The sequence below is a fragment of the Hydractinia symbiolongicarpus genome, chromosome 6 (genome assembly GCF_029227915.1).
Source record: "Hydractinia symbiolongicarpus strain clone_291-10 chromosome 6, HSymV2.1, whole genome shotgun sequence".
In the NCBI taxonomy this organism is placed as follows: domain Eukaryota; kingdom Metazoa; phylum Cnidaria; class Hydrozoa; order Anthoathecata; family Hydractiniidae; genus Hydractinia; species Hydractinia symbiolongicarpus.
Window position 1 is genome coordinate 20399242 of NC_079880.1, and position 20729 is coordinate 20419970.

Genomic DNA, 20729 nt, shown 5'->3' on the forward strand with positions numbered 1-20729 from the left:
CCCACTTCTGCAGGTGTCAGGTTGTGTACTGCCTCCCGTGCCCGACCAGTCAGTGACAGGTATACAGCTGGACCTTGTTTTTTCTTTGGTAGTTCTGTAAACATCTGCCAGATCTCCAAATCGTTCTTCCAACTTCTATAGTCATCATTCTCTTTAAACGCTGGTGGAGCCTTCAATGTTGTTGTTGCCATTGTTCACAAAACACTTCACCAATTGGTTTGCACACATACGTGTCAACAAATAGCCAACAAAAGGGAAAGTTATATCTCTTCACGGAACCCATCCGCGTGTGTGCCCTCAATTGCTTTCCTTCAACTCAAATGTCACTCACACAATGATCATTAATACCAGACCAGTTAATCTGTACCTTTTAACTCTGCTACCATTGTTAACTGATTCTTACCTTGATGAGGTAACTTGAAGGCTTCATTAGTCTCTAATACTATTGTATTGGTTACTGAAAGATAACAACAGAATTAACACAAATCGCAATATCAATATTCTATATTAGGGATAGAAGACAGGTTACGTTAGTAAACAATTGCACATCAGAAGTCATTACTGAGGGATTATATGGTGTCCCACTAGAATTGTGATTAACACTTAACATTAAAAGTGATGCATCAGAAAGGAGTAAAACATTGCAATTTTTTTATGTTTACAAATTTACAATTTCTTTCAGTACGTTAACACCATTTCTTTGTCATCGCCCGCAATGTACATACTCCTTCGTAGCAGGATGATCATGTTTTGCTGTGATTGACACTTCACTAGCAACTCAAATGCTCTGAAGAGTAACTTAGGCTGTAATTCTAAGTTGTATGCAGTTCTCATTAATTTGCAATACCCTTCATTTGATGACATCTTGACATCTCATTTAACAAATCTACACGCGATTTGACTCCGGTTTGCAATGATGAGGCTGGTGATGAATGGCCTTTTCCTTTTTCTTATTACAATGCTAATATATGTAGTTTCCTTTCAAGAAATCTGGTAATCTAACACAATAAAAAATGAAACCCTCAAATAAATTTATACATTAAAAAAATTTCAAAAAACTTAGAAACAACCTCAGTTCAAATTTAGTCACAACATTGATTCCATCAGTAAAAGCATATTTAAGCATTTTTTATTTCACCACGGATGTTTGGGTGAGTCTGCAACTCTTTCTTTTTAACAGCACATATCTTACTCCAAACAAAACAAACATATCTCTTATTCACTTTGTATCCAATTGTTTCAGTGAACTTTCAACCATTAAATGCTTGTGCGCTTCCTAAGTTTTCTTTAGACGCTGAAGTTGTCTTGAAATCTGACAATTTTGAAGATCTTGTATAAAAAAAAATTTGATCGAATGCCGAATATTCCCCAATGATGACATTTTTGCACGGTTTTGTTGTTTGTGTTACATTTAGAACAAAAGTGTATTTCCGAAGTTACACATGTATTTAATTTCAATTTTGTGTTTAAGTGTTAATTATATTTTAGTAACAGTGTGTGTTTGTTATCAATTAAAAGAATGAAAAGGGTTTCTGATATATTTGACTTTACATGTGCGATTAGGACTTAAAGGGTGAACAATTTTGACTTAAGAACATATGCAAGAAAACCTTGCATTGTGGTATGAATTACAGCAGGAAATATGGTGACATAACTTTTAGCCATTAATATTAATTCTTTTTGCCTTACACTTCGATTAATGTCAATGGTTTGTTTCAACAAAGGTATTTCTTAAAAATATTAAATTTGAGTAAGTTATAATGCGCATAAAATATTCATATTTTTAATTTAGATCTGGTAATCGATGCTTCGAAAAAAATACATAAGGATATACCTTACGAGTATGACACACTGCTACACCTTCCTGATACATTTGGCCAGAAAGAGAATTCTCTAAGGAGAACAATCAGGGCTGTTGGAGAAAAATATCGCAAACTTTCATATGTGGCATCATGGGATATGGATTTTGATCACACTGTGTTCCGAACTATCAATATTCTATACCATTGTGGAGGTACATGATTGTTAATATATTTGAAGTGTATTTGTAATGTTTTTATCTTTCGATTGTGACATCATAATGCTGTTTTACATTGCATGTTATGTTCCTGCTGTCGATTAATTTCAAATGTTAACATTTTTTTTTTATATTTCTTGATCATTCTTTAATTACCTGATAAACCTATATGGAGCTGCATTAACCTACACTAAAAGATTAAAGAAGAGAAAACAATTCTAAAACAAAACATATCAAGTCGTAATTGTAAACAAATTCCTAAAGCTTACCTTGCTCAAACACATTAGTAATATTGATTGTTTGAAAAAGTATAACCAAAGTATAACCAAAAATTAATTCTTTTCTAGCAGTAATATTTTACATTTCTTTTTAATGTTCAACTGCATAAATGATATCATGGTTTACATTAGCCCTTAAAATTAGAATTTTTTTTACTTCGGCAATAAAACTGCCGATGTAAGATACATTTCAACTGATTTGCGTCGGCATTGTGTCGGCACTTTTTTTTGTAGTAAAAGTTTTCAGCTGGCAAAAACTTTCGTCATTCACCCTGTATTGGGGCTAGACCTCACATAAATTCGATGTAGTAAAAGACGATGACAAATGGAAACAGAGTACAAGTCCCATTGACCTACCTTCCCAATGGTGTACTTCGTTAAGTTAATAGTTCACTGCCAACTGGCTTTCTATATGTTTCAAGACGAACTCGTTAGAAAGTACATTGTGCACGTGCTATTTACGAACTGAAAGTCAGGGCATTCAATAAGTTCTATATCGCAGAAGTCGGCGGTGACATGTTTCGAAAATGCTTGTCACTGGCACAGTTCACCATGAAGCAAAACTGTACAGGAGACTCAATATATAGAGTCTTCGCAACTCATCTCTCCTCACAAAACCGAGGACAGGGTTGACTTATTGCCTGCTCTGTCTTGTGGGAGAGAGAACTTCCGGACTTCTTTATAATACATTATACAATTTTCCGATTCAAACCCTAACTCAGGAAAATTCACCATGTTTACTTTTTTATTTTATTTTTGTGAATTCAGGAAATTATTCCATCTGTCAGTTTCGAATGAAATAAACCACCCGCCGAATGCTGTGTGCATTCCCGTGTGCATTCCCATGTGGAGACCTGGTTTCTTTTAGGATAAGAAACTTGAGAAAAATGTATGCTAGTTTTCATATTATGCCAGAAAAAATGTGATAAAAATTCACCACAAAGGCTTTAATATTACAAAGAATAACATGCTATAAGTTGAAAAGTTTGTTTTTCAAAAAAAAATGGTAGTAGAAACCAGGTTATAATACATGAACAGGTACGATAGAAATAACATGAGCACATGTTCTTAAAAGTCCGCCAAAATAAAAATTAATTCTTTGTTAAGGAGTTGTTGTTTTTAAAAATTTCACAACAAAATTATGTCGATAATTTTTTTGCCGACGCAACTACGGTATTTTCTTATTTTCTGGCAATCACGTCGGCAGTGCTGAATGCCGGTGCTAATTTAACGGGCTGATAGTTATCCGTGATAGTATTAAACCAATGAGTGAAGCCAATTTATGGTGGAAGTGAGGGGGTGGTGTCTGTCAGAGAGATAGGGTAATTATTAAAGGAAGGTTTGTCCTATATGAGAATGACCTATCAAATTGTCTTAGGTGAAAGTTTTGTAGAGGTAGTTATCCAGAGTAGAGTTATCCTAAATGAAAATTGCTCACATCCTGGAAGGTTATGCAGTTTCAGTTGACCATGGAGATTCTCCAGAACCGTCCTGCTATGCTTCTAAAATTTATGTAGCGAAAGACATTTATCAGACACTGATAACTTAAAAGTATGATGAATAGTAAGAAGCATATTGTCATATCTAGTCAATACACAACTTCTGGAAACGAGTTTGCAATGTTAAACATTTTTTTTTCTAATTTTTATTACAAACCATTAAGGATTGTTTGTGTATGATTATAAAGCACTAAGAATTTAAGCTATATGTATAAACCATTGCGCTATTGCTATGGAGCATAATTGTGTAATTGTTGACAAAAGCTGATTTAAAAAAAATTATTGTGTAACAGTGCATAATTTACAGTGCCATATTTAATTTTAAATAAAACTAGTCGATAAGGCCCGTGGAGAAATCCACTTATGCAGAGGAAATAAAAAAATAGGTTATTTTAGATTTTTGCTAACGTCAGCAGTGCAGATAAAAAAATTTTTGGCGATGTTTATTTGTTGTATGTTATGTGTAGAGGTTAAAACGCTAATCACAATAACGTGTACGAACATATGTTTTCGACAGGAGATATAAGGTTTTAAAAATTTTGGCCGTCCAAAACCCCGAATTTTTTTTTGGAAAATTGTATACCTGTTGCATTCATCGCATAGATCTTGAAACGCTGATCAAGAAAATGTATAGGAACATGTACTTTTGACAGATGGTTGCAGAGATATTAGGCTTTGAAGGTTTTTTAATGACTTCATTAACTTGTCCATTCCGAAATGGATTCGGGGACCCATGTTTGGGAAGATTACCCAAATTAGTCCTAGGTTGACGTCGCCACCTCGTTTTCAAGTTATTTAACCTCAAAGTTTTCGGTGCACTGTGATGGCTTCCTTAATTTAATATAGGATACTAATCATTAGCCCATGAAAAACTCCATGGTTTCACCCGTCCTTTTTATACCGCATTACGTGCATCTTACCACTTGCGCAGTTAAACTACCATTTTGCGTGACAGACAGACGTATACAGGTATTACAATATAGATAGTCGTTAACCCCTGCCAAAATTCACTGGGTTGCCCGTCCTTTATATATCACATTTCGTGTTTCCGTTACGGGACGCGGCAACCCTTCTGAACAGACAAAATACGGCTATTATTATAGAGACTAGCCAGGAAACCCGACGTCGAAATCCCGAGATGAGCTACAAGTAACAGTTGTTGAACTCTGTAAGGAGTGTTAAAAAGAACTGCAAACTGTGCGACACAGTCAGGTGGAGCACTTTAGTACAGGTATGCAGTATGTCGTAAATCAAGTGAAGCGCATACACCATCATTATAGTGTTGCGACTGTAACACAACAAAGGCTGATATAAAAACACAGTTTACAACCGCGTCATACTAGCAAAAACAATTGCTCAATATTATTTTATTTTGCAAAATAAGTTTTTGTAAAAGTTAATAAATTAATGGTGACACCGGACTGAGCGCTTAATACAGTTAAACAGTGTTACACAGGTGTATGGGATAATACCCTTTTAAAAAAACTTTCTTGCAGACTCTATTTAAATGAAAACACAAGAAACAGTCCTTCGCCAGCACAGGGCTAAGCAGTTAGTCTGGGTAAACATTGTTGCACATTTGTGCAGGCGTGAGTCCCAAGAAAGTTTACAAATTAATTGTCACAATGGGCTGACCCGCATAGGCGTAACAGCCTTTTCCAAAAACACAGTCTATTGTTAACACTAAGCTGACCGCTTAGTACAGTTAAACTCTCTTGAACAGTACCCTTCTCTAAAAAAACTTTATCACAACTTCGGTTTAAATGACAACACAGGAAACAGCCTCGTTACCCCTCCAGCTAAAGCAATTGCTCAGCCATTGTATTTGCAAAAAAAAATTTAAGGAAAATAATTAAAGATTAGCTACCTACCTAGTTAAACTGCATTTAGCATAAGATTTATTGCTGAGAATATTGGCATATTGATAGCAAAACACAATTTTTATACTCTCACTTTTTAGGTAAATATATGAGCTAGCTAAATGGCTACATCCTCGACATAAAAGTAAATGTTGGTAAATAGTAAAAAGTAAGGCTCTTAGCTAGCTAGCCTTCAAAATATTCGTTCCTAGCCAAAGATTCTAAAACTGGTTCGTTTAAGATCTGTACGTAGCTAAAAACATGACAATATATTTCCTTCACATTTTAAAACATAAAAAAACAAACAAATATTACAAATATAAAAAGCTTATAAAAGACAAAAAGTTGAAACAGACTTAGAAACAACACTGAACATCATTACTTTTTAAAAGCTAAAATGACCATCATGTTTCTTCGTTGGCATGTCCAGGCCGCGAAAGTCTTGGATTGGTTTTTCAAAGAATCTAGCGTTTTGATTGGTATACACGTGCGAGCTGTCAAAACAAAGTCAGTTAAACTGTCAGTAAAACCATCCTATTTGTTTTCTGTGGCTCTTGAGCGGAATCGGCGATTAAGGTCACGGGGGTAAATTTTTATTAAAACTGATGCATTAAAATAATGAATTCATTTTAATCACTTCATTTATTTTTCAATTAAAGGTTTATCAATTAAATTAATTAAATTAAGTAAGGAAATAAATTAATTTTTGTAATTTTATTGTAATTTTAACCTATAATAAAATTTACAATTGAACAATCCCTTGGTTTCTAAAAAATCGCGGAAAGATCAAAAGAATATCGGTAACCCTTTTGAACAGACAAAATACAGCTATTATTATAGAGATTGACTTTAAAGTAGTGTTTTAGATATTGTGCCGTAACGTCAGAAAATTTGCCATATTAGACATGTATTTTTCGTCAACACCAAAGGAAAATGAACACATCCACTTTGCCTGTTACAGACAGGCTAACAGACACACACACTCATGCGAACATTCACAAAGTGTAAAACATATGCTTTTGTTGCTAATTATTTACCTGTAAGAACCTAATTATGTATCACGACGACAACTTCAGTATCTACTTACAACTAAACACAAAAGTAGAATTTCAGATGTAACAAAAAATTGCTTGAATATTTATTAAATCTCATGAAACATGCTCACAGTCTCAAGTGTTTTATCTGAGAAAGATTAAACTCGCATAATAAAAATAAAAAGGTACAGGAGGAAGTTACAAAAAGGCTTTATTCAAAAGTTAAGCTTTGGAGAAAATAATTTTTTTAAGATGCAAAAAGTTTTTTTAACTTTTTTTTTTATTTTGTTAAGTTTTTATTATTTTGATAAGTTACTTTAGCAACAAACTTTTTATTCGTAAATTAAGCAACCGGAAAATACTGTAATTGTTTACTTAAAGACAATCATATTTGTAGATTTAGTTTATTCACAAAACCTATAAGTTTAAAACTAAGTTTTTGCACAGTTATTTCCCTTTATGTTTTTCTTTCCCCAAAGATTTAACTTTTAAAAGATGTCTTAGAAAGGTACACTTATATCTTCCATAAAAATCTTTACTGTTTTTTTTTTAAATATTATCCTGTGACTTTTTTATTTAAACTTTTTTAGACAATAACAGGCCTTGGACATCATGGAGTGAGTGGTCAGAATGTTCAAGCTTTTCGGGAATATGTTATAGGAGTAGGAGTAGGTTATGTTTGGAGAAAAACCCTGCTCCGTGCACAGGAAACTCATACGAACAAGAAAATTGTGGTGAAAATGACTGTCCAGGTAGGATGTTATTGCGTGCAAAAAACTACCAATCAAAGAAAATTAACGTGGTGCTAATAGCATATGTTTGTGTATTTTCCTATATATTTTGACAACAAAGACTTGACAGCTGGTATGTGCAATAACTATCATTTTGGTATTAAAAGGAAGTTGATTTTGCAATCAACAATTTACTTTACTTAAGATTTTTATTTAGTACAACGAAAAAGCAACTGTGTGAGATAAGTATTAGTTGTGCAGAATTACTTGTAATTTCGATCTTTATACTGGGATTTTTGGAATAATGACAGATCTAGGAATTTTTTAAGTGCAGGCTTAAATGTATATTTTTTAAATTTTATAATACACAATTCCCGAAAGGGGAATTGCATTATGGGCTTTAGGGACCTCTGCATCTTATTAATTTTGCTATTAGAAACAATTTCTAAAAAACCCTCTAAAAACGTGAATAACTTTGAAAATAAATTAAACCTAAATACAAAGTATTATGTGAAAAAATCATTGGATATACAGAAATTACAAACACAAAGGTTATTATAGTAACTAACCTGAAATTACTACTTTTTTACAACGTAATAATTTTTTAATGTACATACAATGTACATATAAATATACATAAGTTGTTTGTTCTAAAAATGGAAATTTGTATGATGCACAAAATTTAAGTTTACAAAGCGCAGCAGAATTTGTCGTTGGCTAAAGCAAATTATAGTAACCTGTATTTTATTAGGCCATAGTTATGCTAAGAATTTATTAGGAAGTGTGAGGAGATAATACTTGTCAGAAAGTGAAGAATATTGAGGCGGCAACAAAAAACGCTATTTTTATATAAAAAAGCGTTTTTTTCCTGGAAAAGATTTTATATATAAAATGTAAAAACTAGTTTTACTGTTGTGACTGTTTTTAACAATACAGATTAAGTGATTCAGTGTTGTTGTCATTATTATAAACATAGCAAAATATAAACAAACTTAAATCAATGTTTAGAAATTTCACATTGCAATCAATTTAAAATATATTCGATTCTAAAATTTAAAGTTGACCTTTATTTCTGCTTCGTATAAAAATAATTTATAGATTTTCTGCACGTTGTGAAGCCTGATTTTTACATGCTGGAATGTGTGAAAATCTGAAAGGTCTTGTGACATTATCAAAAATTATTTCAATCATAATATTTATTTGAAGCTTTGTGGTAAGCACGTTATTTTCATCAGTGTTCCAACCTGCATGCAATGGACAGAACAGTGTCACTAACGTCTGACAAAATTTTTATTATTTATCGCCCTAATTAATTGGATTTTTTCAGGGGCTAAATATTGGTTTATAATTTTATAAACGTCTGTAGGAGAGAACGGTATGCAATAACAGAAATAACTGATTTAGTTGACTTACAATTTATGTGCAGCAAGTTGTGAGATTTAAAAATTTTGGTGTGGGAGGTAGAAATAATTTAATTTTGTAATTTCATAATTTGTGATGCGATGATGTTAAATGCTGAAATGATTCAAGTTTTAATATTTTTATTGTGTCGTGAACTTTTGATTTCTTACATTTTGTGTAAAAATTTGGGAGGGTTGCTCTTTGAAAAATATAAAAGAGTTGATTTTGATATGATGTGTTACAAACTATAGATTGTCGAAATTTTGTAACAACCTTTTTTGTATAACTTAATGATGTTGGAGTTTTGGAATGCTGTTTATCCTGGTGTGCATCTGGCATGAGAAAAGCCATTATAAAGTTTTAAGTTTTGGTAAACACCTTTAGTTTTGTCGGATATTTTGCATTTTTATTTTTTTATTATTAATATAATTGGTTAGTGACATCATTCATTTCAGTGTCACGAATATACCTTCTTTCTTTTTCGTTGATACTTCTGTTAACATTGATAATGACAGAAAACCTGTCATGATTATGTTTTAGACAGGTTTGATTCCCTATTGAAAGTAATTATATTCTTAAATACAAAGAAAATTATTAATTGTTGTGTTTTAAAATCAAAACAAAAAAATAAATTATTTATTTTTGCTTTGTGGTTCATCTCGGCCTCCATTTTGTCATTCATAAGAAAAGTAGAGTTACAGCTAATTTTGCATAATCGGGCAACATCACATTATATTCTGCATATATAACTAGGAATTAAAACATTTTGGCGATGTATAGTTGGTGTGAAAATAATTGTTGCCGTTTGTTATGTTTGTTTTCCATGTGTTCACCACTTATTTAAGTCAGAACTCCATGTGTCATCTTAGGTCAGATGAAACTTCGGGAACAAGAGTGATTCTTCATAGCCCTTTTTATTTTCTAGTTACTTTGCAAAAATTTGCTTTGGTTCATCACATTGCTTACAAAGGGGCAAGGTTGATTTCAAATAGAGAAAATCGCAATCATCAGCTTTAAGATTGCATCAAGAATTTTTCAACCCCGAAAGTTGCTTTTTTTTAAAATATATTTGTTGCACCAACAGAAACGAGTTGTTGTGATAGAAAATTTAAAGCAATTTAGGAATATAAAAAAATCAACCCCTATTTCATTAAGAACATTCATTAAGTGCATTACCATTCACATTAAGCTTAATTTCTTCTCATTTTGCTTTTTATACTTTTTTTCATAAACAATGCCAAATTCAACAATCACCTGAGAAATTAATAAATTTTTTAAACAATTGATAAACATTTTTATAGGGCCAATAAATGGTCAAACATTTGTTTGACAAATAATTGCCAAAATATTTATAAATTATATTTATATTTTAAAAACTAGCCTATATTAATATTAACCAGCTATTTCATTTGCACTATTTTACAATGCTTCCAGCACTACTCAAGATATTAGAAGAAGATACAGGGTTATGCAAGTTTACATGGCAAAGTAAGGTAAGGGTGAGTGACCATGGGGGATTTAACCAACCTACCGTCTGACCTTCCACTACCGCCCTTTTCCTATACCTAATATTAATAAGTCTATATACACATTTGTGTACTTTAGAATTAGTTTAAATGCAAAAATTAGTTTGATTGCAATAATCTTTAACTAATTTAATAGGTAATATGTGTGATTTGGTTTCCTACTTTTAATAATTTTTTGATATTCATCTTGTACCTGATTAATCGTCGATGGTTTTAATGTGGTGGGTATATACTGTTTTCATTTGTATTTCAAATAAAAAAGAGTGTCACTGATGTTTAATTTTTCTAAAATTAAATCAGTGACACTAATGACCCCTAGAAGTATTTATTTTACAAACATTGAATTAAAATAGAATAGCAAAGAAAGTATTGCTTACAAAATTCAACTTTCCTGATCTTTAAAATTGCTGACGATATCACATGAAAAATGGTGACTTCAGCAAGAAAATAGCTATAATCATTTATTGTCTGATAGTACAATTGTGTTAAGTTTTAGGTAGAATATGTAACTTTGTCAGAAGGTCTCAGAATGCTATCCTTTAATAAATCATTTCAAGTATTTCCAAAAATATTTACCCACCGGGTACTCTTGATTGAATATTATTCGTATTAACACCTAGTCTGGGTTATCAAGCTTGATTAAAACATTCGTAAAATGTACCAAATTATATAAACTCCACACCTTTAAACCAAATTTACCATGGTTGATTTGGAAAAAACTAGATTCTAGTTCAGAACTTGTGGCAAAACTTGTGGCGCAATTTGGGACCGCACTTTTAAACTCCCAATTATACCAAATCTGGTCTTGTATTCAAGAAATCATAACTCGGATGTATAGCTTGCGACCACAACTTATATTATACAGCAGCGGAATGTTATAACTAGTGGCGGCGACTTTTACTAGCAACCCTGACTTATAACTAGTGGCCACAACTTTTTACATAATATGCATAGAATAAGTTCTGAGCATCATATTGTGTTTCATTTTGACATGCAAAACGTTGTATTTTGTAGTGTACACAATATGCCTGACATATTTTTTCCTTCGACACACCCAGGCACAAGATTGAGTTTATTATTACCAAGGTAAACTCAAATACAAAGACATCTGTTGCATCATTGCTATACATCATGAAAAGGATATTAGTATGTCTCAGCTGAAAGCTATCTTAAAAAAGAAAAGATTGAACAGAAAAAGAAATATATAAATGAGATGTCATCTCAAAAGGTATTATTGGAAATGAACTACAAACATCATTATCTAAAGTTGAATACCACCAAATGACTAAAAATGTATGTGTGAAATATGACATTGGTGTGTCGTAAGAGGATGTTCGCAAGGTAAGTCGAAAAAGTTATGTCATCATACGCGGAATGTATTGGTATCTTGGCCCCAGCGATGTATATCATTTGGATGAAAATTATAAGTTGAAAAGACGGGGATTCTGCATTCATGGATGCCTAAATAGCTTTAGCAGGAAATTTCTATGTAATTAATACACTGCAGATTGTGGTTACCAATAATAATGAGCCACTTATTATTGCTAACTACAATCTGCAGTGTATTAATCGATAAAAGGATTGCCTGCAATTTTTGGAAATAGATAAGAGGAAACATATACTGTGAAAATTTTCAAGTTTTTCTTATCGGCTCCTCTCATTGTTATCTGTATGCAAACTCAACTTGGTATCAACAAATTGAAGGTTATTGGCCGGAAAAGTGACTTGCACTTATTAGGCATCGCAACAGAAACATGAAGGAGCTTTTAATTTGCTATGTCCATATGCACAACATAAAAATTGATTTAAAAGATTAGATATGTACACCAAGTTATTGAACCTAATATCACTTGAGAGGTTTGTTACATTTTTTTAATGTTTTAAATGGGTTAAAGATAGCATATAAATTTTTTTTCAACAAAATTTTACATAATTAAAGATCGCCTATACTTAAAAAACCCTTTATCCACCTTACCAGAAGTCTTTTGAGCAGAAAATGTTGTTCGAGCGAATAAAAAAGTTATGCAATTACCAAATATATAATATATATATATATATATTTTTTGTGTAAAATCTTGTTGAAACTAAGCACTAAAATAGAACAAAAAGTACTTCGACATATTTTCACATGCTATTTATCAAAGTAAAAAAAACCATTTCCATTAACTACACCTTGCCACAAGTATGCGTCAGTGGAAAAAATTAGCATAAAATTGTTAACAAAATAGTAAAAACTATACAGCAGGCAAAATAAGACAAAGTGTAGCACTATTAATTTGATCAACTCCATATTTTACCAAAACCACCTCAAGCAGTTGTGACATTTTTCAATGGCAAAACGTCTTAGAACAATTTAGAACAACTTTGAGAAGAGTTATTTTTAAAGGCTCATCAATAACCTAAGGTGAGATACAATTTTTTCCTGTAGAAAAAATCTAAGGATATTCCAACATTAGCAACAATAGCAAGGTAAATTTCACACTCAGAAGCAGGTGAATCGACTTATGCCCTCTTGTCGGAACCTTCCTGTATAGAACCTTGGTCAATTCTTAGTAACGCAACAAGGTCATTTAAATTCATGGAATTGTGATTGACTTGTAAATATTTTCTTATAAAAACAACATTCTCTATAGCTGCCAATAATTGTTTAATACTTAGCATTTGTTTTCCAGATTGTTCTAAGGCATGATATGTACTACATATGAATTTACCTTCTCCGCATCACCTGATGGCACCATGTTTATATCTAACATATCATTAAAATCCTCATTATCGTCAATGCTAATAACATCACATTCCTTACCATACATCGCATCCACAATACAAAAGTGTAAATATTCTGGTCCCCTTGCAGAATTCACAATTGGTAAGCCAGATATCTGACCCAATTTGCAATATGTCTTCAACTCTAGATCTTTATGTTGTGCCCTGAAGCACAACACGGTACTCCATGCAAAAACCATCATAGGGCATGGCTAAAATACTTCATAGTCAAAGTTAAAAATTCTCTGTAATTCATCACTGATCTCCAGATGGTCCATATCAGGTTCATGTTCTCCTTCCATGACTTTAATGCTATTTTCATTGCAGTTTGTAGTTTACTGTGGTTCATGCTTTTGCTCGTCTGTGCTTAAACTTGAGTCATATTCAAAGTTTTGCTCACATTGTAGACAAGTTGTCACGTAATTATAGAAAGAAATAAGAGAAATACTTGTTTCCTAAAATGAAATTTTGACTAACAAGTGAAAACCTGACTTGAATGAGTATCAGTGAAAAATTATACTGTTGAAAATACACAGTACTTGTAAAAATGTTATAATGTCTATGTAGTTTTATATTTTTATATATTTTGCATTTTGTCTTTATTCATAAAAGTTTATGATGTCATACTAATGCACAGTTTTTGATTTTTTTTTGTAATTTATCCAATTTATAGTCACAAATATTTTATATCAAAAGTCAGCCCAGATTTTCTGAAGCATATAAGGTGTAAATGTCACAAACCCTCCTTTACGTATGTTATTATTTCAACTTTTGAAGGTTGTCGTTTATTAAATATCACACACTGAAAATATTTCACATATTATTAAGACTAATTTTGAGTGTAAAGTTTTAACCACACAATTAATTATACAGAACATGGTATCTGGAATATTTATACAATAAACAACCTTTTCCCAATCATCATCATTTTCTGTGTCAAATATCTCAAAATCATCATCACTTTCTTCTGGCAACATATCTTATATTTTCATAAGACTTCATTCCATAAGTTACCTTGAAAGTTTCGCAAACTTTAATTGTCTTTTTTTTTAATCTACACCAAACACATGATTTCCTTTTAATTGCTGCTTTAATTCTTCCACTCTCTGTTCATAGGATTTGGTGGTACTACAGGTGCTAGCGAATTTTTGTTTATATACTAGTATGTCACCATACGCAAGTCCCATTTCCAACTTGACATCTGTGACACAAGCAACAACATTGTCATCAATTTTATAACAAATGAATGAAGGCAGCAAATAATTCAAATGTTTTAATTATAAAATCTGGTGTATCTAAATGAAAATATCATGTTAAGCTCTTTCAATACGGGTTTCTCGTATTCGATTAGGCAATACTTCGCTATACATGGAAACGGCTTGGAATGGTAAAATGTAAACAAAGTAGGCGAAATCAAATCGTTTTTTAACACCAGACCCACGAAAAGTTTTGCATTACATTAAAAACGTGCTTACCTGCCAAATCTTTTGAAATATATTTTAAAAGACAATATGAGAACCTGTAGTCAATGACTAAAATGCGTTCTAAGTTTTATGAAGCTAAAGCTCAACTATCTTGTGGTTGAGTTAGCAAACAAAAATAAAAAATGAATTCACAAGAAGTATACACAGGTAGTAGTAAAACTCGTCCTCAAAAAAATGTATCTGGTGGATTTGGGAATTGTTGTTGTATTCCTGGCTGTAAAAGTGCTCTTTACGACTCAGACAGAAAGAAAAACAAACATTGGACTTTTTAGAATTCCTAAACAAGAAACCCTAAGACGACAGTGGACCAATGTTATTAGAAATGTTAGAAGAAAAGGTGGCACTGATAATTTTAACATGGGGATCCAAAAAAAATTATAGAGTGTGCAAGTTTCATTTCAAAACTGAAGATATCAGAATTACATTGGGAGTTGGTAAAAAAAAAACTAGTTGCTGATGCTGTACCTTCTAATAAAGACACACAAAGTACGTAAAAGACCCCCACCTAAAGATAGGCATACCCCTAGTAGTAGCAGCAGTAAAAGTGAAGAAGTCATTTCATAATCCGAAGAGTCTGTTGTAGTGTCTGCTGACCAATTTGATGGGGAAATTTCACAAGAGGTTACAGAGCTTGATATACTGAAAAGGGAATTAAAAGAACTGAGAGCAAAAATACAAGAATTTGAACAACGCAACGATTTTCTTTCAGAAGAAAATGAACAGCTTTTTGATGGGTCCATATCAGACAAAGAAATTGTGCGGAGGTCTGGGTTGCTAGAACGAAGCTTATGGAATGACAATGACAGTGTTATGACCGATAGAGGTTTCACAATTGAAGATGACCTTAAAACACTTAATGTACGTTTAAATATCCATTTAGATAGTTCTGTTCTGTAGGAGTATTGACCCAATCTTTTGGTACTGAATTTGTTTCCTCTTTTATAAATAAGGGTAGTTCAGTGTAATCGCGCTCGCTATATAATGGATTTTTTATTTTATTTATGTTTTTTTCAACTTCCGTTGTAAAACCAACCGGATTCAGGTGAAAAGAAAGAGGTGAACCAACAACAAATTGACCAAATTTTGGATTTATTTTTTCTTGGTTCAATCAAACAGGCGGTACACAACAAGCAAATCCAATTTTTTGTCCCTCTCCTAGAACTTAGCTTGCATTAAATTCATCTTGCAGTGTATCTTTATCTCTCCTAGGATCGTATAGAGTCGATGATATTCCTCGTGAGGTAGTCTAACTTTGAATAACTGTATCCATAACAGGAGCTTTATTCGACACTTCGCCTGGAACCCCCCATTGTCGTAGACGACTTGTACAAGAAATTTCTTCTGGCACATTTGGGAGCTGGTTTAAGGAATAGTCCGCAATCTCAAGTAGGAATGCCATTATGTGGTTGCAGTAGCCACTTAAGCCAGCAGGACAAGAACATTTTGCATTGCTAACTTTTCCACTTGACCTACACAGTGCTACAGACACATCTCGTGTTTCTTTCTTCATGCTTGCCTTACACTGGCATTTTAAATAAAAGCATTCATCCCATTTTGTACTCACTGAATCTGAAGTTAAATATCTTTCATTTTTAAACTTTCTCCCATGATCAAGAGTTTTTATTATAGAACTCTCTGGCGTTTTCCCACTTCTTAAACAATGTTCTTCAATTTCTTTTATTGTGAACGCAGGAAGAAGAGACAAAAAAACAAGCTGTTGAATTAGATAATTGGTGAAAGTCTTCACCAATTATCTAATTCAACAGCTTGTTTTTTTGACTCGTTAATAATTGCAATTGGTAAATCAATATCTCTTAATAACAGTTCCAACAATTCTTCTTTACTTACACTGCTTCTTCCACTTTCTGTAGCCATTTTGACAATATTCTACAGCTATCTTCAATTCGTGGTTGCATGTTGTAATAAATGCTAGTCATAAATCACATCCGCGAGTTATGTGACTGCGCATTCATGAGATACAATTTGCTGACCCACTACATGATATTCCATAGACCAGATCCAAACTGCTTCTGGTGGCTGTGAGTTATATTTGTAACGCTAGTTGTAAGTGACCGGGCCTTAGTTGTAAAAAACCATAACCAGCTGATAATTTTAACCAATATTGTAAAACACTTAGTCCGAATAGATTCATCTGTACTCGATATTCAACGCAACGAGTTGAAAACATCTTGTTGCTTTGAATATCGAGTACAGATGTTTTTATAAAAAGCTGTTTTTGATGTTTTTATAAAAAGCTATATTATGTACAACAACGTATACATCTTTCAGGCAACTGAATATCTACTAACAAGGTTCACTTAAAAATACAATAAAAGTAATAAAATGGTCAATTAGTGATGAAATAAAATTAAGGATATAAGAAAAGTTCCCTAGAGGTTTTTAGTCCATTATTAAGAAGAGGCATATGCTTTTCAATATATAGTGCTTCTTTTAGTCATAAGATGTTCCATTTAACGGAAGTGTCAATAACTGACGTCTTGTCTTCAACACAGGTAACATTATAGTTTCTTTGTTCGGCCTTATCAATTTCAGGTAAATCATAATGAATTATTTTGTTGATGTAATTAAGTTGATGACAAGAATTTAAGTGATTAAAAATGACACTGTCTTTTATTGTTGCACGTTCAAGACAAAGTTCATGTATGTTTTACCGATGTAATCAGCGGAACAACCAAGACATCGAAAACGGGATACTACATTTGACTTTGACATTATCGGTGTTTCATCCTTGTTTTTCATGAGACTGATTTCAAAACTGATTTCAAAGTCATATTAATAAAAAAATGTAAAAAAAATGTGTGGGAGAAAGAACTTCTGGACTTCTTTTTAATACGATATACAATTTTTCGATTTTACTATACGAATCGAATTGTACCACAGTGTTTCTGTACCCTGGATGATTTTAGTTAGTGATAATGGCTTAACTTACTGAAAATCGAATGTAATTATTTTGTAGTCACAATGAGTGGGAGCAGCTCAAACAAAAATTTCACAATAAAATTATGTTGGCAATTTTTTTTCCGAGGCAACTACGTTTTTTTCATATTTTACGTCGGCAATTACGTCGGCAGCACTGAATGCCGATGCTAATTTTAAGGCTGTACAATCAACTTCATAAAAACATCATCTCTTCCGCAGCTGACCAGCGTACAAGTTCTGTCTGTTCTTAAAACTTGCCGATCCCAGTTTCTGTGATGCCTCATTGTAGAACAATAACTGCCCAGTCTGTAAAAGTCTAGGAAACTGAGAAATAGGCCATGCTGCTGTCAGCAAGAAATATTGCAGTTAGACATATCAGATCTAACAAATTTATCTGAGATCTTTGTTCTTAGTTCGTTGTGAAAATTGACAAGTTCAAAGCTTGTGTGTATATAATATGGAAATGCCATAAATAATTACTTGTGGGTATGATCTGTGCAATTAAGCATATATTTTAAAAACAGTTTCATCATAATTGTAGTAGAAAATGTTGTAACTTAGAATATGCTTATTTGAATGGTTTTGCCAGACCAACTGTCCACAAATCGTCCTTGAATCTTTTAAATTCCTTTAAAATTGAATAAAATGCCAGATAACCAAATAAATCAAGTATACTGGGAATTTTTTTTAAAAAGGTTTAATTTATGCTTTATAAAAGTGCTTTCCTTTTAGGATATTGGGATTTATGGAGCTCTTGGAATTCGTGTGACAAACGTGGTCCTATTGGTAAACAAACGCGGAAAAGAATTTGTAATGGTGGAAATTGTCAAGGGGAAACTGTACAGAAAAGAAATTGCATGTATAATTTTCGTGAAGGTCCAGGTAATCCATCTTTGCAGACAACGAATTAATTTAGCTAAATTGATCACAAAGACAGCATTTTCCATTACAAAAGTATTCACAACAAAGGTGCATGATATTGATAGGTGTTAGCCAAGACAAGCACATTTATGTTTTAATATATAGCTCCTCACATATTACACGTTTTTTTGACAACTAACTGCAAACAAGAACAACCACTGTCCATACCTAAGCTTTTTATCCTACAGCTGAAGTAGTGTCTCTACTAGAGCCCAGTTACCAAAACAAACATGGCTGACTCACAAAAAAACAAATATCATGCTGGCAGGCTCGAAACACTCAGTTACATAATATAAACAATATATATCATTTATATTTACATAATATTTTCTCCAACAACGACACAATAAATAAACATCCACAAATAAAAATACCAAATCAAAACTCATTCGGGTAACTATCTAGCTATTATCTACATCTTATTTCGTATCTTCTAGAAGCACATCTTAGTATACCAAACAGTTTACACGAGTGTCCATTTCAAAACACAGGCAAACAAAAATGTTATCTTCACGTTTTTCTTTTGATATAAAAAAAGGTGTGTTAACTTTTTTTTTTAGATTTTTTTGATGATTTTGGCTTGTCAAGTCTCAAATGGAAGGACCAGAGTCCAAATGCAGCATACATGTTTATTGAGACTGATCCACAAAGAAACTTTGGACCTGATTTTGGTCACACAAGTATGCACCGTAAGTATAATTATCAACTTACAGTAGAAGTTTGGCACAACGTTCTGGTTGGAGTGAAGCTTAATCAAGTTAATAATTTAGGCTTAATTTCTTATTAAGGAGAACCTGGCTAGCAAGTCATACCATTAATTATGAAACAATTTTTTTTTGCCGAAATAAATTTAGCTACCAGTGGGGGAGGTGGTATAAGTTGTTTCTACCTGTCTACTAGTTAGAAAGCTTAATTTAAATGTTCCTTGTATTGACGTTGTACCATACATAGAACATTGATAAAAAAGGCATGGCTTATGGCTACTTGAATAAAAAATGAGCATATCTATCATGCCTTTTAAGGCATACATAAAGATTTAACCAGCGTATTTTTTATATATAGAGTAGTTGAACAGGGTGTTTAAAAATCCACTTACATTACCAATGGAGATTAGAAATGATTTTAATATTTTGCTGAAAGCAGCAAATGCCCATACAATAATAAAAAATTAAATATTTTTCAGGAGTTACATCCATTCTGTCAGGAAAATCGTTAGACAATAATGTCTTGCTCTTATATTTTAGTTTTTAATGCATTTGCCAAATAAATGTACAAATAGAGTTCATTTGTTTTTCACAAGTTTTTCTTATTATGTTCTTATTATTATTGCTATTATTTACGAAAGATAGCCTTTTCAGTTTCTATAGGGACTGTTATCAATGAGGGTCCTGCGATTTGAGCTACGGAATGGGTGCAAACAGGCAAAGTGGATGTGTTCTTTTACAGGCATATTACAGGCAACGAATAAACTATGTTTCACCATTCTTCTGTATCTGCACAGCCGACGTCAACAAAAAATCTAAAACAACCTATTTTTCCATTGTCCATCTGTCCAAGTGGATTTTTCCACGGGTCTTATCGACTAGTCTCTATAATAATACGCTGTGTGTGTCTGTCCGTCTGTCTGTGACAGGCAAAGTGGATCTCTTTATTTTCCTTTGATGTTGCCGAAAAAATCTTTAGAGTAGCCCTAAAATATATGTCTTCTTTGTCCAGAAAAGCCGCGAGTCTTGTTTGTTTACATTTTAAAATCACTTGATCAAAATAAAAAATTTAATTGGATGAACAAAACCACATGATCAAAATAAAGCAATTTTATTTGCTAAGAATTTCAAGTTCCCCTGACAATCAAAAGAAACGTAAAAAGTTTGTTAAATGAAGTTCTGCACAAAGTAACGGAAATTGTGTTTGCAAAAAAGATGGCTGTTTTTCTAAGCATTTCTCTACTCTTTCCTTCAAGATAAATCTTTACAAAACCATTTGTAAAAGGGCATGGTAAAGAAATGAAATATACCAAGATTTCTGTATGGTTTGTTTATGTTTTTTTAGTTTTGATGATATTATTGATGCTAGACATGTTTGTTAGCTAGCATCATAATGGCAAGAACACCAATAACAACTAACTAGCTAGCTAGCAACATCGGTTGCTTGCAATATGACAAAATGATTTTTATTGAACATATAGTAATTCTGGTAGCTTGAGTGTACTAATTTTTGTTATTTTCGATGCTCTGACTCAAATGTTTTTGTTTATGAGGGAGTACTAGCTCTATACA

The 20729-nt window shown here is 32.4% G+C and overlaps 1 protein-coding gene across 1 annotated transcript; it reads left to right on the forward strand.

Moving 5' to 3' along the window:
• Window positions 1-1774: 1774 nt before the first annotated feature.
• Window positions 1775-20004, forward strand: LOC130647457 (adhesion G protein-coupled receptor B1-like). The gene is made up of 4 exons (XM_057453322.1): window positions 1775-2014; window positions 7278-7439; window positions 18265-18414; window positions 19014-20004. The coding sequence occupies exons 1-4, from the start codon at window positions 1960-1962 to the stop codon at window positions 19238-19240; spliced, it is 594 nt and encodes a 197-aa protein (XP_057309305.1). The 5' UTR covers window positions 1775-1959; the 3' UTR covers window positions 19241-20004.
• The last annotated feature ends 725 nt before the right edge of the window (window positions 20005-20729 follow it).